This window comes from Hemibagrus wyckioides, linkage group LG05, assembly GCF_019097595.1.
Source record: "Hemibagrus wyckioides isolate EC202008001 linkage group LG05, SWU_Hwy_1.0, whole genome shotgun sequence".
NCBI classification, from domain to species: Eukaryota; Metazoa; Chordata; class Actinopteri; order Siluriformes; family Bagridae; genus Hemibagrus; species Hemibagrus wyckioides.
This window is the reverse complement of record NC_080714.1, coordinates 18,232,649-18,250,655: the sequence shown is the minus strand read 5'-3', so window position 1 is coordinate 18,250,655 and position 18,007 is coordinate 18,232,649. Positions and strand designations below refer to the sequence as shown.

The following is an 18,007-nucleotide window of genomic DNA, read 5'->3' as shown; positions in this document are numbered from 1 at the left end:
TAATTTTCAGTTACCGGCGCAAACATTTCCCCCTACGGTACAACTATGAAATAAAATAATAAACTCATACCACGTGTAGTACTTCGACTGTCCGTTAGGTGGCAGCAGCGCGTAACACTGCTCCTGGGACTGGGTTGAAGAACTGTGAAGGAGAGGAAGCTCATGGACCATGTGGACCAAGATGGCGTTATCATCGCGTTTGTTTTTGTGCGGTCGCTTTGGCCGATTCGCAGATGCCGTCTTGCTCATTAACAAACAGCCTACAGTTCCGCTTACTTGCAGATGTTATGTTGCCGTCAGTCAAAGAAATCGTGAGTACAGTAAATATGGTTTGTCATGATTTGTAAATAAATAAGTACACAGAGAGGTCAGTGGTGCGCAGTCCAGGCATCGGGTCATAATGATCACTTGGTAAATGTCATTTTAATAAATGCATTAATTCTCTTCATTTTCTTTGCCGCCCATGTCAGCAGTAGACGCCCTTGTCTGGATTCGGCTGCTTAATAAGCAGTGTTGAACATGATCGTCTCTGTTAAATAAACAGATAGAAATCTGTAACAGGGAGCACACCAGACTGACCTAAATAGGAGACTTGTCATCCCAAACAAATGACAATGAGATCAGTTCTTGCTGAAGGTCAAGCGAAGCGAAGCGAGGCAGGACCCAGTGTTTTGACCTTTTCTTCATGTATTGGTTGGCTGCATTTTGCCTGGTGTCCACGAGACACTTATTTAAAACTGTACCACAATAGTGTAATTCAAAAGGCCTGTGTGAATAATAATTAATATCTAAGAGACCATACATGTGCATGGAGCAGTTTTGGATTCCAGCTCTTTCCTCTACCAGTTCAGTGGTGTTCAGTCTTAACCACAAAGGGCCTGTGTGTGTTCATTCCAACTAAGTCAAAGCCACACCACAGATCTTTTGAAAGCCAAGATAAACTAATTAAACAGGTGGAATCAGGTGTGGTTCCTGCTTGATTGGAAAGAAAACCTGTATCCATACCGGTCCTTTGTGGAGGTCTACTGTGAATCTGAAATTGTCTGTCTATCCCTGTTTCTTTTTATTTGTGTGTCAGAGTTGCAGTTCAAACTGGATGAACGTACAGCCCACAGCAGCCTCGATCTCTTCAAGAAAGACACTGGTGTGATTTACCGAATGCTGGGTCTAGACCCAAGTCATGTCCAGGATTCCCCTCTGCGATTTCGGGACTGGGCCGTCGTCTTTGCTGACAGTCGTGTCGACTCTGGATGTCACTACTGGGAAGTCACGGTTAAAAAGTCACAGGAGTTTCGCATTGGTGTTGCAGAAGCGTCTATGTCTCGTGATGAGTGCATAGGCACAAACTCCTCCTCATGGGTCTTCTCCTACATGCACAGTAAGTGGTATGCCATGACCACCAACAAGCAGGTGCCTGTGTCGCTGGTGGGGAAGCCAGATCGAGTGGGCCTGCTCTTGGACTTTGAGGCTGGCAAGCTCAGTTTAGTAGATCCCCAGATTTCAAAAGTGGTGCACTCGCTAAAGACTCATTTCCCCTCGCCGATCTGCCCAGCTTTTGCACTGTGGGATGGTGAAATACTCACACACTCTGGGTTGGAGGTGCCATCAGAGCTTAAATAGAGTTCACACATGCTTCCTTTAAACTTTTTTTGGATTAGAAAAGCAATAAGCAGTGTATGAGTCCCAAGTGAAAAGCAGTACATTGTGTCCCTGGAATATTAGCTGAGATACTAAGCAGAATGTTTAGTTAAATCACTGCATAAACCATGTTGGGATAAAATGTTGATGAGCCATGGGACTGTGCATATAAATGAAACATTATTTAAAACATTAATAATACATGTAACATGTATCAACATTTATATGCTGTTATATGATGGGTTCAATAAATCTGTTATGTCTTCTACTGATTCCTGAAGATAAATATATGGCAGTGTGCATGCCTTGTCTTTATACATGCAATCTCTGTGTGCATTTTCATATGTATGTGTTCAATAAAAGAGACTGTTTAGCAGTAACTTATCTTTATTTTATATTTCGTTTGGGCGACAGCAAAATACATGCATTACAACAAAAACTCGATTACTTCTTGTTACTGTAAAGAGTAGAAACTTTTGCCTTCAAATGGTTCGGTCAATCAGAATGTGATTTTATATTTTTTAAGCATTCAGATGATAATAAATCAATCACTTTCATGATGCTGAATGTATAATAGTCAGGTACAAACAATGCAGCACTGTTAAGAATTCACGAAGAGAATAGAAGAGAAGAAGAGTCAAAATGTCAAGTCAAACAGCATGTTCTTCGCTGAGATTCTTAACACCCTACATACAGTGCTTTAGGTAATAAATACGAGGGAATATATATTTTTCAAATATAATTACAACCTTGCTGTATTACTAAATATACACAAAAATATGCACATATGTATTTACAAACAAATGTACAAACCCTGCATGCTTTGAAAGCACGTTAGTGTACATATCATATGTAAAGAGTTACATTATGGATTTATGGCAGATGTTTTACTTTAAATTAAGTGCTAAAATGTTTATCGTTGAAATCAAACCTTTAAGAAGCTGAATATTTACAGTAGCAAAGCAATTCTGTTGACGTTTGCTTTCAAATGTGTGAATAGTTCCAAAGATTTGAGGGCCACTGTATTACTCCCATCACACCTATGCAATGTTCTAACCATTTCCTGGTGTCTTATAACATTACTCAGGCCTGTTGACTATTGGAACAGAGGAAAATACTAAGGATTCCACACGACTTACAGATGTAGCCTAATGCCTTGATTAATAGCTGTGTTCATCTGCATTGATCTAGACTCCTGAGACTAAACAGTACATCAGTATCAACAGCACACCTGTTCTAAAACCTTTCATCTAAATGGCATACTCCTAATGTATCATCTTACTATATTCCTCTCAGGAATGCATTTTCATTAAAACACTGGTGTCCTCTATCAAACAAACCTCTCCAGAGCCTCCACATTCCCCAGATCATCTGCATCCAGGGCTGTCTCACTGTGGGCTTGTGTACTGATCTCCTCAGGCATCAGGGTGTGGGAGTAAATACAATGATATTCCTTTAACACTTCAACCACGCTGTCCTGTCCGAACTGTATAGCATCATCCAGTGGTGTGTTTCCCCACCTGAGCAACAGATGCACAGTCATTTTTAAATATGAGTAAGAAGATCAGAGGTATTCAAAGGAAGGTGTGAAATTTTTACCTGTCCTTAACATGAGGATTCACTCTGCAGGTCCCTGTTAAGAACTTAACAGCTTCCAGGTGACCTGAAAGACAACCTGTCACTGAATGCACCGTTATACATTAAAAATCACTAGATGAGTATGTGAGTGTGGGAGTTGTTTACCTTCAGCTGCAGCTATATGCAGAGCTGACCGAGAATCATAATCCCTCAACTCCATATCCACTGCTGACAGAGCAAACCTGCGGACATTACATGATAATCATTGCCACTGGCAACATAAGGGAACAAATAAACAAAAAACAAATATATACATCTGCATATTTGTAGTGTAAGTGTGATTCCCACAGACATGCACATTGTACTATGACTTGAACAGAATCCCTCTTTTCTAAGTCTAAGGGAGTAGTGTAGCATTCAATGAACATTTATATAAAGCATGTATTTTAATGGGGAGCTTTTATGGATTCTTCGGTCAAACATATTTATAAATTAAGCACACGATGTGTATAATTGATCCTTTTAGAGATTATTTATTCAGAGGCCCACAAGTTTAGGAAAGTTAGTATAGCACTAACTGTTGGAAAAACTACATGGTTTTGCAAAAAAAAAAAAAAAAACTTTGGTCCTGAGACCTTTATTAAATCTGTAGTACAGAATTTAAAGCTTATTGACAAAACTCAATTAAAATAACAAAAAGCACTTTTATCTACTCATTTTAGTAAATGATTTTTTTCCTCAGGATCAAAAAGACCATGGTAATGGCATGATAATCTAGATCAGGGTGACTAAACTCTGGAGTATTCCTTTCAGCCTAAATGTTTTCAGTGGGAAATCTTTAGTGCCACTGAAATCCAAAAAAGAACCAGCTTTTTAAGTTTAGTGTTTGAAATTTCCAGCCCAGGAATTTTTTTTTTTTTTACCTCCTGAGTGCTGACACATCTCCACTGTATGCTGCAAACATCAGCTCAATTACAGCCTTGTTCTGTAAAAACACAGAGTATATACTCAAACTATTTCATTCATGCATTCATCTTGACTAGCCACTTCCAAAGTCTATCCCAGGAACAGGGGGAATATAGTCAAGATGGGAGGCAATTGCAATTGCAGAAAATATTCCAACCATACTTAATATTAAACTATAGTTCCATAGGGTGCTTGAAAGCTCATATTTGAGAAAAAATGCTTTAATATACTGAAAGTAATGAGAATCTATGAGAGACAGCTCAGTGTGTCTCACCCTCTCATGGCCAGACTGCCTGCGAGGATCCAGTTTCTTGGCAAAATGTCTTAGGTTGTCATAATTATGGAAGTTAAAAAGAGAAACCAGCTCCTGAGAAACAGCACCAGAAACACAGTATACAGTTATACAGTTAAGGTTAGTCAGTAGTGTATTGGTGTGTGTGTGTGTGTATATATATAAATATATAACTATAAGTCTGTACCTGACAGAAGTGCACGCTTCGTACACTGTTACCCACACGATCAATCGGTGGGGACCAGCACATCACTCCCATGACATTAGGAACGACCAAAAGCACAGCACCAGACACTCCTGACTTAGCCGGCAAGCCCACCTTGTGAAGAGAAATGTCTGACCATTAACAAAAAGGTCTTTCAGAAGAAATCTGCAAGGTAAACATTTCACATTTAGACCATGTTTGTGCTTATGTGGAAGACTCACATGGAAAGCAAACTGGCCCGAGAAGTCGTTCATGCCACAGGAGTGCATGAGACAGAGAGTGTTTCTCACAGCCTCTGCACTCAGTACACGCTCGCCTGTGATTGGACAGATTCCTCCGTTAGCTAGAGTGGCGGCCATGACACTCCCTGACTCGCAAGTAACCTCGATGGAACACAGCTGGTACAAGACAGAAGGGCAAACATTAATAACAGTAAAAAGTATATTTGTTCATTGTTCTTTGTATGTACTTTATGTAAAAAAAAAAAAAAAAAAAAGATTTATTACCTGAAAGTAGAAATCGAGAGCTGATACCATGTCTGAACTGTTAGGGAAACACTATAGAGCACACAAAATTAAGAAAGTCAGTGGGTACAAAATATGGATATATTTAAAACTATTATATGAATATTCCTACATTTTGTAACACAAATGCACGTGTGCACATGTGTAGCACATGTACAGTTGCCATCGACAAGAATTTGAACACATTTCCTCATACTAAAAATGAACAGAAACCTGTGTTGTGACAGTCATTAGATGAAAAGTAGTTCTGTTCATTAGATAAAAAGTAGTTCTTTCATGTTCTAGGTCCTCTTGTGTTTCCTCCAGGTTCTCAGCTTTCCTGCCACCTCCAAAAAAGCATGCATGGATGTGAACTGGCTACACTAAAGTTGCCTGTAGGGATTAGTGTGTGTGAATGTGTGTGTGCATTGTGCACTGAAATGGAGTTTTGCACTCATGGTGTACTCCTGCCTCACGGCAGTGTTCCTGGTATATACGGTCTGGATCTACTACCACCTTAACTAGAATAAAGTTGTTCCTTATGATAAATGAATAAATGTATTGCTACAGTGTTGGAAGGCTGGTTACAATACATACAAACAGCTTTGGCAAGACATATTAACATGCCTGCCTTATATTAAACCAAATATTGTTGACTAGTAGTGATTACATTTTTAGATATGTGCTGAATTATTATTCAGGGTAATTGTACAAAAGTTACAGATTGTGGTGGATAAAGGTTAGGTTAGAAAAAAATAACACTTATTTTTTTAGAAATAAATGAATGATACTAACTTTTTTCTCCTTTAGATAATAACTGATTGCAAAGTTTCTATCTCCCGTCTCTTTTTCGGACTGAAACCTATGGATAAAAAGTCACTATAATAAACTGATTGTGAAAACCTATGTGCATTGCTACAAATATATAATACATGCCCATGATTAATGAAGCAGGAAAGTGTTAGAGTAAGGCGACTTACGTGGCATTACTGAAACCTACATACTCTCCACCTGCCATTCTCTTCATATATTCCATCATCTGTGGGATCAACAATAAAGAATAAAGAATCAGTGATTAAAAAAAGGTAGTGCATATCAATTGCATTAGAATTCTGAGACTATTTGACTTACGTAATCAAATTTGTCTGCCTTCCTGAAGCCAGGCTGAAGCAAAAGACAGAGAAAAATACTGTCATATGTGTACAATTGCACAATGAAAATAGTTTTTAGTCACATTTGATTAACAGTAAAAACTCAAGATTAAGAAAATAAATAAATAAGTTAAAATTAAAAGAATACATAGTCATATTATAAACATCACTGTTGCTATATAACTAGATAATATGTAATAGAAATAATAAAATAATAATAGGAATGATTGTGCATGATGCAATTTTATAATTTTTTAATTTTATATATTTTCAAATTATAAAGACAGCATGGGTTAATTAAAAAAAAAGCAGGAACACTATAGTCAGTGGTATAATTGTGCAAAAAATAAATCAAATCACATACAAATGGTATATGTAGAATGTGGTACAATAACTGGGAGGTTGGTTTGATTAAATGTTTGTGTATGTTCATGTGGATATATTCTGAGATCACTAACCACAATTACATGGGATTGCTTGGGAGAAAGTCTCTTAATCTCGTAACTTAAATTTACTACTAAAATTTGTCCAGTTAATAAAACATCAGATAAGCTTCATCTAGTCAAACTATCACGTCATTAGAAACGTTCTATTTGAGATGGATCAGTTTAAGCCCTGGGAATGTTTTTAGCTTATATTCTTAGTGTGCTATATAATATTTTGACACAGGATGGCAGTGTGCACAAGTATTGCTAGATTACTAGGCTGAAGGAAGTCTTTGAAGAAACACTATCACCATTGGCACCACAACCCATAAATCACTGTTTCAGTCTTGACAGCCATCTGAACCTTCAGAGACCATTATCGGTTTTCTGGCTATCAGCTGAGACAGAAGGAGACACTCTTTCTGTGTGTCAGCTGTTGTAACACACCACTTCAGTTCTGTTTTTCCTCTTTATAGTTGGGTCATAAAAACTGAGGTTAAGATTCGGTCTTCCATGAAGTCCAGCGGGGGATGACATGCACTGTAGGGAAAGGTTAGGGCGGTGCAGTCTGACTATTGAATGTCTCTGCCTTAAAAATACACCCACATGTCTGCTGCTCTTCTCCCTCAAAAGCCTTTTTAGGCAGTTCAGTTTGGACATCTCCAACAAACTTTCTCACTTGTACACTTGCATTGCCTTATAGGATCAGAGTAGTGGCACTTTGGTGAAATAGTCTCTCTCTCTCTCTCTCTCTCTCTCTCTCATTCTTTTTAGCAGCTGTTCTATGGCACACCCATTTTGACACACCTCTTACCAACCCCCATTAACTAACACTTATTATAGCAGGGGCGAGACAACCTCCAGCTCACCCACACCTCATCATCTGTTCTAACAGAGACTGTAAACAAAACCTGTCCTCACCATTAAACTATGTCATTGGATTGATCCGCTGACCACTATGGTGCTGCAGTGGGAGTCAAATGTAAACTGCCGATGTATGTAGGAAATATATTAGTGTAAAGATTGTGAATAGGAATATTTATACCTTTATAAGTGAGCTGATCACTATGGCCCCTGCATTAACCATTGGGTTATGAGGCTTTTCTAAAAGAAAAAAACAACAACAACATTACTACAATTTAGTACAGTTGCAGAAGACAAGGTGGATTAGGTCACTGGGGCTTAAGAGTCTAAGTGTTAAAAAAATATTGAGAACCTTAAAAGTCACAGTCCCTTTGAATAACAGAATCTGGAAAAGTAATAAATTGTAAATGCTGTACTACTTTGCAATAATATGTACTATACTACCATTGAAAATGTTTGTAACCTGTGTTTAAGTTTACTTCCACTTTTCTCATTATTTCTCAATAATTATTTAGATTTTCATGTATAGTAAAATGTTTTGTGTTCATATTTAAAGGTCTTACAAAATTTAAAGGGATATACATATATGTAAATTATCATCAGTTATGAAAACAGTGGGTCAAAGATACATTTGTCATACAATATAATGACTATGTAATATTACTACTAGACAAAATACTTGCATTGCTTCATAAATTGTTTAAAAACACTAAAATATCTATTGTTTGCTCCATATGAGTAATAATAATAATAATAATAATAATAATAATAATAATAATAATAATAATAACTGTAGGTGTTTTTTTATTTTTATATTAATCTGTTATATTTACTTAATACAATATAATACAATATATCATTTGATAAATTATTTGAAACATTATAATGTGTATCATAAAGCCATCAAATTATTGCATTTTTTCATTTTTATTGACTGGTTGATTGTTTTGAAAATCCTTTTCATTAAGACTTCATTAACTTTTAGGTTACATACAAACTCACCGTCCTCATTTAGACTTAATTTGTTAAATTTGACGCCACTGGGCTCTTTTCCCACATATGTATGCACATGCTCAGTCCCAAATTCATTGACGGCCATAGCGTACTCAAGCGGCTTTATGCACGACTGCAAACAGAACGGTTCCCTTGTGTCTCCTACAGAGTGCCTGAAGAAGAGAGAGGGAGAGAGAGGGAGAGAGAGAGATACAGTGAAAGTCTAAAACAGACACAGCAACAACTCTGTGGAGAGCAATTTAGATATTTTCTCACCTCTGACCATCAACAGTGCACAAAGACACACCCCAAAGATCAGGGCTAAATTTAGCAAGTTGAGGAATGTAGTTGGCTACCTGTACATACACACACAGCCATGACAAGGTTACTGTAGGTACTGGAGAAGAACCAGTGATTATTTGTGTGTGTGTGTGTGTGTGTGTGTAGAACTCACTTGGCCGCCTTGCTCAGTTTGTGCATTATAGTACAGTTGGTTTATATTGGATGCAAATGTCATGAAATCTGGGATGATGAACTTCTTCTGGAAGGCTTGAGTGAGCAAGACAATATTGCTCCCAGCACATCTACAACGAAATACATAAATATATGTTTAAATGCAGACAGACATGGACAAACTGACAGATCTTTTTGTGGCAAAAATGTTTTACATAAACAATGATCATTTAGTAAATAAAGTAAAAGTAATAGAGAAAAGCATATATTTTCTTGGAGTTTAAGGTGTTAAGAAAAACAATGATGAGATCCGATGGCAAAATGTAAAAGACCATGTGTTTGTTATACACTGCTTACTGTAAATCATTAGAGAAATGACGCATTGGTATGGCATAGAACAAGCTTCTTGTTATAGTTTAACATACCTCAGCTATCACTCATTATGCAAGCACACACATGCACACACACACACACTCACACGCATATATGCACACAAACAACAGGTCACTCAGTGTTTGCTGCTACATGTGTCCTCACCAAGTCAGATGATGCTTTCTATTTACTTGTGTTAGGGCACGTATGTGTTTGTTTGCACCTGTGTGTCTTCCTCTCTGTGTAATACTTAAGAGAGTATATGTAATACTGTAATACTCATTAGTACATGTGGTATTAACAGACTTTATAAGTTAGATAAAATATTTCCTTTCATATATTTAGTTAAACATATACACACTTACTTGCAATACTCTCATGCCACATGTTTGAAACACACTGTTAAATAAAAACCCTTTTTTTTATCCAGTGTAAATATCAGGAAATTAAAGCTGAAATTTTGATTCATCATCTCATATTCCTACTTCTGATCTCAAACCCAAATGTCTTCAGCATATAGAAAAACAATAGAACTGTCCTTGTTGTTCCATTACTTTCGACCGTGACAAAATGTGTAGTGTCCCTAATGAATTAGCCTACACTAAAGAAAAGATTTGAATGAGTGCATTAATATACAACTGTGATTTGCCTTATAGCCAGAACTACTATCAGAGCTGCTGCTGTAGAAATTTAGACAACACTAGCAGTTTTGTGGTACAGTGTGTACAGTTTTTCCAACTTCTTTTTACAACATGTTGTAAAAAATAGCCTCATAATAAATTATTTAACTAATAGTACATGTACTAATAAAGCTCAATCATCATCATCATCATCATCAGGTACTAGTGGACCACAACTGAAAGCACTGTTGATGGCTTTTTATACCTTTAACAAGTTTAAAAGCTGTCACTTTTATTTCTGTGCTATGCTGGATTTGATGACTGACTGCTATGCGAAAGAAATTCCTCTAAATTCCACAAGATCTAGCTACAGTCCTGTATGTACACACACACACACACACACTCACACACACACACACACACACACACAGGCTTACTTCCTAAAGAGCTCTTGGTCCATCATTGCTGTCCCAGTAGACACATGCATTGCATGATGGAGCTGCTGCATGCAGTCCCTCAGTCGAGGGTCAGAAGTCAGTAATCCTGTGCGCTCCAGTTCCTGAGAAACACAGCCACCCAAAAACCACTCCTCATGAATAAAAAATGTACATGCAGAATAGAGAAACCAGTTATCACTTAGATATTATAGATTTGTTACTGACAGTTAAATATTAGCTTGGATTTCTGGTTTCTTCCAAAAAAGATATTTGTTTATAAGACTTTTCCACAAGTCTCTTGTGGATTAAAGCGCACTACTGTTCACTCATAATGTTGTTTGGCAACACAGAGCACGTCTGTCATAGGATATTCACACACATGTACACACACGTGTGTGTATATTTAGGACACACATACAGTGTCCTAAATATAGACCTAAAACTACAACCTCCAAAAGCTGCAACTTTGTGTTTATGAATGTGAAACCCCTAGCAGAATGTAATAACCTTGCTACCTATATTTATAAAACAAATTATATACAACTGTCTGCCATGTGAATCAAATGTAAACATGATTCTCTCTCTTGGCCTGATAATCGTCCATAAAAGAATATATAATTCTTATATACACAGATCAGACATAAAATTATGACCACTGACAGGTGAAGTGAATAACACTGATGATCTGGGTGGGAAATATTAGGCAGTCAGTGAACATTTTGTCCTCAAAGTTGATGTGTTAGAAGCAGGAAAAATGGGCGAGTGTAAGGATTTGAGCGAGTTTCACAAGGGCCAAATTGTGATGGGTAGACGATTGGATCAGAGCATCGCCAAAACTGCAGTTCTTGTGGGGTGTTCCCGGTCTGCAGTGGTCAGTATCTATCAAAAGTATCCTGTAAGTCCTGTAGGTTCTTTAAGTCCTGTAAGTTGCAAGGTGGGGACTCCATGGGAAACTTACAGAACTTAAAGGATCTGCTGCTAACATCTTGGTGCCAGATACCACAGCATGCCTTCAGGGATCTAGTGGAGTCCGTGCCCCAATGGCTGTTTTGGCAGCAAAAGGGGGACCAAACACAATGTTAGACAGGTGGTCATAATGTTATGCCTGATCAGTGTAAGTACTCTCTCCTAATAAATAAAACTCCTAAAAAATAACTCCCCAATCTACAATTACTATATGAATACAGCTACACATTCAAAATCAGGTGTTGTATAATGTTATTTATAATAATTTATGGTTTTGAATTTCCACATGAATTATATAACATTTTAACACTTCGTGCCAGTTTTATAAAAAATACATTTAACTGTTTGTGTGTGTGTGTGCATATGTGTTTGCATTCTCATATGTACGAACAGTGTGTTCTCTCACCTTTAACCTCACGCTCATTTGGTTGTAGTACTTGCAGTAAAAAAAGAATGAGTCATTATTTCTCATAGTCTCATTAACAATACTAGTGTCACTTACACTGATGAAGTGTCCCACGGAGATTTTCTCCTCTCCTTGAGTAATCGTGTAAAACAGGAGGTCCTCCAGGCCTGTCCCTGCACCCTTACTAACACAAATCACAACAATTGTGAAGCCCATTATATGACACAGATCAAGCTCTCCTATCCGAACTGATTTTTAACAGTAGGAATTGAAAGGCAATATGTTATAATAGTATAATTATAATAATATTTATAATGTATTATTTGCCCACCATCTAAAAGACTTAGATGGCATTTCTAGAAGATGGGCAAAGAAATACCAAACATCTGGCACAAATACAAGAGATATGCTCGGGAGATTAGTGCAGGTTAGTGTGACACAGGTGAATAAATATTGCAGCTGTTCAAGCTGTTCAGAATATACTGTATGCACGTGGGCAGAGATGGCACATATTATAATAGCAATGATATCACAAGTAACATAATTTACACCATTTGAGCCACCATTTTCTTTAGAAAACAAATTGTGATCATGAAGGAACAGCTGGGAAACCTGACACTCCAAATGTCTCGTGGTTATAAAGTAGATTTTGTGCTCAACTGTTTATCATAATTAACTCAGTGATTAAATTAACTAATTGCATGACTCCATAAACAACAACATGGATAAAAAATCAAGTGCACGGCATCTCCTAAGATTGCTTACTGAAACCATATACTACATTACCAGCGTATATTATGTAAGTGTACTATTTGGAAATAACATATGGGACACGGCACTTATTACCCGTCCATCTCTGTCTCCGTGTCCAGGATCACGTGCTGATGACGTGGGTGTTGAGCGAGTGCTGCGCTCGTGCGCATCAGCCGAATCAAGCTTTTTCGGAACAAGCGTCCATTTCCGTTGTCCAGTTTCCCGGCTTGTCTAATGAGCGAAATACCAGCGCTGATCGCTCCTACATGCTTTAGACAGAGCATGATCAGTCTGAGGAAGTCGACGAACAACAAGAGGCCACTAGAGTAAATATAACGGACAGTGTCCACAGGTTGCTTTTCTTTTCTAGCACTTTCCACACACCGATCAGTCAACTCAGTGTTGTCAACTGTAAGATACAGTTCAGCAGTCTATCTAGACACATGTGACTTCATACTATAAGTGGAGTTGAGGGAGGAGGTGGCAGTGCCAGTGTTGTTGGGCCAATGACCAAGAGCTTGGAGACCTGATCTAATCCCAAACTTGGCAATGGTGATGACTCACTCTCTTGGAAAGATATGAGTGAAGTGCTGCTACACAAATGGTGTAAGGAGACCAGTAAACGAAGGGTGAATAAACCCTAATTACATAACCCCTAAAAAACCCCCAAATAATATCAGCATAATAATACAATTTTCATTTAATATTAATTCATTGGATCAGTAACATAGTGAATAATATTCTTGAGAACATGTGGGTAAATTAAATCTCCATTCAAAAGGTTCTATCTTGATTAGGCATTAATTGTAAAACAAAAACCACCTGTTGTTTTACTACAATGATATTTTAGCTCAAGATATTCTCTGAATCTTTCTGTAGTAATGAACCAATATACACAAAACCTTCCCACAGAAATTAAGGTGACAAGTGTTTTTCTTGTCACTGGGTTGAGACCATAAAATGCTGCCTCATTTGTACCTTTAGTGTAATCTTTTACTTATGAATGTGCGTGTGGTGTACCTTGAATCCCTCTAAGTGTAAAGTTTTGAAGATACCTAAGTAAAAAGAGAAAGAAAGACAATTTGTATATAGACAAATGTATGTGGACCTCCTGACCATCCGCCCATATGTGAGCCTTCTCTGTTGCCAAAACATTGTAAGCATGAAATTATATAGGATGTCTTTGCTGAAACTATTTGTTTTAAACATCAACCTGTTCCAGCATGACATCTGAACTCCATAAAGACATGGAGTTCAAAAAGCTCTGCACAGAGTCATGACCTTAACACCACTGAGCACCTTTAGGATGATTTGGAACAGCGACTCAGGCCTCCTCACCCATCATCACTGTATGACCTTGTTAATGAGTTATCTGAACAGAGCCCTAACCTCAACTCCACTGATGACTTTTTGGATGAATTGTACTGCTGATTGTCCACCAAGCATACTCGCGTGATGTGTCTAATGTGCTTGTGCCTGAATGAGCAAATTCCCACAGCCACATTCTGAAATCTAGTGGAATGCCTTCCCAGAAGAGTGGAGATAATTATGACAGATGGTACAAAATCTGGAATGGGATATTCTAAAAGCATATGGCTGTGATAATCAGGTGGCTATTATCTTTTGGTCATATTGTGTACATGCTAAAGGTAAAAAATATCTTAGGATGTACAAACAGCACTTGAATCAGTGCAAATTCACTGCACACACGTTGCACACACTAGCATCAGGTGCTTTTGTGTTGACACACTAATGACGTAGCTGTGACTATTTGCAAGGCCATTCAGAGTCATCTGTGTAAATGTTGAGGGTTGTGATTACAAATGGGAGTACTGAAGATCCCTTGACCTACTAAACAGGTCATAGGTTAAGAGGACAACAACATTATTCTATCATATGACTATTTACAATTTTGTATGTTTGATGTAAATGTTTCGACATCTGTGCTACAAATATTGCTATAAATATTGCTGGTAGAGAAAGAGTGCACCATGTTTTCAGAAAGCCACACCAGGTAACCCTTGGAGCTCAAATCCCTAGGAGCTCAGCCATGGAGGAGGCACTAGGGACTGCTCTTAATGAGATCTAGAGAATTCAGTTCAAAGACATTATGTTAAGTAAAACTGCAGACCAAAATGCGACTACTCAAGCGTTCTGTTATGTTTCAAGATCATAATGAATTAATAATGATTAATAATGAATTAATTATAATAGATGCTGCTACCTATGCAGTGTCAGCCCAACAGTGAGTACTCGTTATATTTTTTTAATGCAGCGAGAGCCCCCTGGTGGACATAACCGTAACTGCACAGGTGTAGCATGTTGATGCCTTGAGTATTAATTAGTAATCTTAAACTTTTATGAAGCATTTACTGAACGTTTCGATCATAGTAGACTTTCTTATTATGATTTATTACGAAATCACCAGATTAATGAAACGTTTAGAATTGTTATGTACTTCATATTAGACCCAAATAACAAAATAATTTTCACATAGAAAGTTGTCTGAATCTCTTTTAGTCTGCTGTCAAAGTCCAAGTCAGATATGGTCTTAGATTCTATAAACCCTTTAGGGGGCGCACTGCACCTACTAACATCCCTAGACAGATCAGTAGAATCACAGTAACACACAGTAGGTAGAGCCAGTCATGCGGATAAGCCTCACCTCTCTAAAGTAAAATACCAGTGCAGACCTTTCTGTGCTATTCAGTGTAATCAGTGGCCTCATATAAAGCCAGAGTTGGTGTGGTTAATTAAGCAGAAGAAGAGGATTTTGCCTCCTAACTGTAAAAATATTTAGAGTCTGAGTACTCTGAGAGTTCTCTATAAGGCCTATGATAGCAAAGGCATCTAGACTGGTCTACAAACCCATACACAGGATTAGTTAATGCATGTTGGTTCTTCACACCCTAAAGTTATTCCTCTCATCTCCACACTCCAGCTGATAGTTATTGGGTGGAGAGTGTCTTTAAACCAAATCCCTGGGTCACATTACACCTCCTTATTATCAGATCAAACACACGTTTCCTCTATGTCATATCCACTACTGGTGGCACATACAGACCCTCTCATACACACTTGTGCACACATCCCACACCTATCCCATACCCTACCAATACATCTTGAGATGTAAAATGTTTTTCATTCCTTCTCCATGTCCATGAATGCTGGCTTTGTCTTGCTGCGCCATCTTAAACCCCCTGCTCTCCCTCCATCTTCCTTACCGCTGCCTCACCCTGCTTGCTATGATCTCTCCCAGAACGCAGGCTTTTGGGGGGGTTTTATGGTCCTGCACAGACTATTGAAGGTCTAAATCATTAAAAAATTAAGAAAACATTTAATTCAATTAAAAATTCTAATTCAAAGGTACACTTTTTTTTAATCATTTAGAGCACCTGATGTACAGGTGACTGTAATAATGCTGCATGTGTTTCACAGCTAAATGACCAACATACATTCATGAAGCAGATATATATTGACTGCATTTTGACAGGACTACGGCTATGTGGCTTCTATGGTTCTTAAATTGTTTTAGCACTGAGTGGGGCCAGTTTCTCATGGCAGGTCACAGGGCTTACCCTCACTCTCAAATGTGTGCCAAAGAGCTGCTAAGAATGCAGGGTCCTAGTGAACTATTTGCTTTGTTTTGTCTAAGTAATCATTATGTGTTTGTGTGTGAGTGAGAGCATGTATATGTGAATTTGTGTGGGCCTTACATTCCAAAGTATAGCTTTTTAAAGCAATACTTTATTTTTTGTATTCAGACATTTTGTATCCCAAGAAATCTACATTTTTGACAGTTCAATTCAGCACAACCCTACATCAGTGCAGTGGCTTTCATAAGTCAGATGAGCAAGTTCAGAAAATATCTGTTTTAACACAAAAAAATGAATGAATAACAAAATGTAGTGCTTAGTATAATCTAATTAAATTCAAAAGAACAACCTTAATCGTCTCTACCCTTTTCCTATTCATATTGACTCTAGTAGCAAATATGAAAAAGCACCAATAAATGTCAGCAAACATTTAATTTTAGCTCTTTATACCATATAGCTTTGCACAGTGTACAGTTCCATCCAATTGGATTAACAATAAAGGTATTCATTAGAATAGTCTAGATAGACGTTCTGCTGTGAGGAGAAATATCTCTAGGAAAAATCTGTTGACTTGTGTCAATACCCTGAATATAGACCTGAAAGATAGTGTTTGTACAGTGCGGTATGCCAGTATGCTTTTAGACTTGAATAATCTATCTTAAATTGTATATATGAAACCTTAATGACAAACCATATTTCACAAATCATAATTGCACTTTTTATTACAGACATTTGATTTTCCTGATCTAGTGGCTATTTCTCGTTTCACAGACCTCCACAGATATACCTAAGTTCATTAACCTTTGAGTGTGGGTACCAAGTATGGGGAGGCCGTTTCTAAGCACCGCTCTGGTCAGTGGGTTGGTGCTGATCCAAGTTCTTGTGCCAACGTTGTCCACTCCTGAAACCCAGTCACCCTACACACCCCTGGAGCCTCGCCGTGGTCTCACAACCCTCATCTCCTCCTTCCATCCTTCTACCTTTCCTCACCCGCCCTCCACCTACACCCGTGGCTCCGTGCTCCCCCACTGCCCAGCTCACTCTCACATTCCTCAGGCCTTCACACAGAGCCGCATTGTGTGTGTGTAGGACAGAGTACACAGTCAGTACTCACTTCACACACACACACATTTAGATATATCAGTACAGGGAGACACACACAGACACACACACACACACACATTCTTGTAAGTCTGTATATAAAGACACACATTAATGAGTTCAACCAAACACAGACACACAAGCAAACACAAACTCGCACTTCACATGCTCATCTACATACACAGGATGTCTCATACGGAGACCGGAATTCCAATAGCCTTGTTCCTGGCCTTTTCATCCCTGGCCATCTTTTGCTGTCTTTATTTTGATCCCCTGATCCCTTGAGCACCAAAGTTCTCTATGTCTTTCCCACAGAATGATAGATGATATGGCTGTGTTTTATTGTTATTGGACAGAGAAAAGGAACTCTCAGAAGAACAGAGCAAATTTGCATGTGTTTATGAAATATTCATTGATTATAAACACTCTACAAATATCAGCTGGAAAAACCTAGACATAAGTAGTTCATTCATAAAGTGGTGGGTCCAGACCTACATTCCCACTTTCATTAACTGTAGAAAAGTCTGAAAAACTGAGTACGCCACGAAGAGCTAATATATATTATATTTTCAAATATATATATTTTCAAATGTTACAGACAGACACGTCAACACTGAATCAGATCTGTGTTCAGTGCTGTAGCATTTGCTAACCAGCCAACTGAAGAACTAAACTTTCTAAATGTTCA

At 37.9% G+C, this 18,007-nt stretch overlaps 2 protein-coding genes across 2 annotated transcripts; one reads left to right on the top strand and one right to left on the bottom strand.

Moving 5' to 3' along the window:
• The first annotated feature begins 133 nt into the window (after nt 1–133).
• spryd4 (SPRY domain containing 4) lies at nt 134–2,018 on the top strand. The gene is made up of 2 exons (XM_058389760.1): nt 134–311; nt 1,079–2,018. The coding sequence occupies exons 1-2, from the start codon at nt 170–172 to the stop codon at nt 1,618–1,620; spliced, it is 684 nt and encodes a 227-aa protein (XP_058245743.1). The 5' UTR covers nt 134–169; the 3' UTR covers nt 1,621–2,018.
• gls2a (glutaminase 2a (liver, mitochondrial)) lies at nt 2,008–13,079 on the bottom strand. The gene is made up of 18 exons (XM_058389756.1): nt 12,716–13,079; nt 11,966–12,053; nt 10,498–10,619; nt 9,070–9,199; nt 8,892–8,971; nt 8,625–8,788; nt 7,804–7,862; nt 6,314–6,346; nt 6,163–6,221; nt 5,978–6,044; nt 5,186–5,236; nt 4,901–5,077; nt 4,662–4,793; nt 4,457–4,549; nt 4,140–4,201; nt 3,382–3,458; nt 3,238–3,301; nt 2,008–3,158 (listed from the first exon to the last, which is right to left on the bottom strand). Exons 1-18 carry the CDS (start codon nt 12,904–12,906, stop codon nt 2,969–2,971), a joined length of 1,839 nt encoding a protein of 612 aa, XP_058245739.1. The 5' UTR covers nt 12,907–13,079; the 3' UTR covers nt 2,008–2,968.
• Between the last annotated feature and the right edge of the window lie 4,928 nt (nt 13,080–18,007).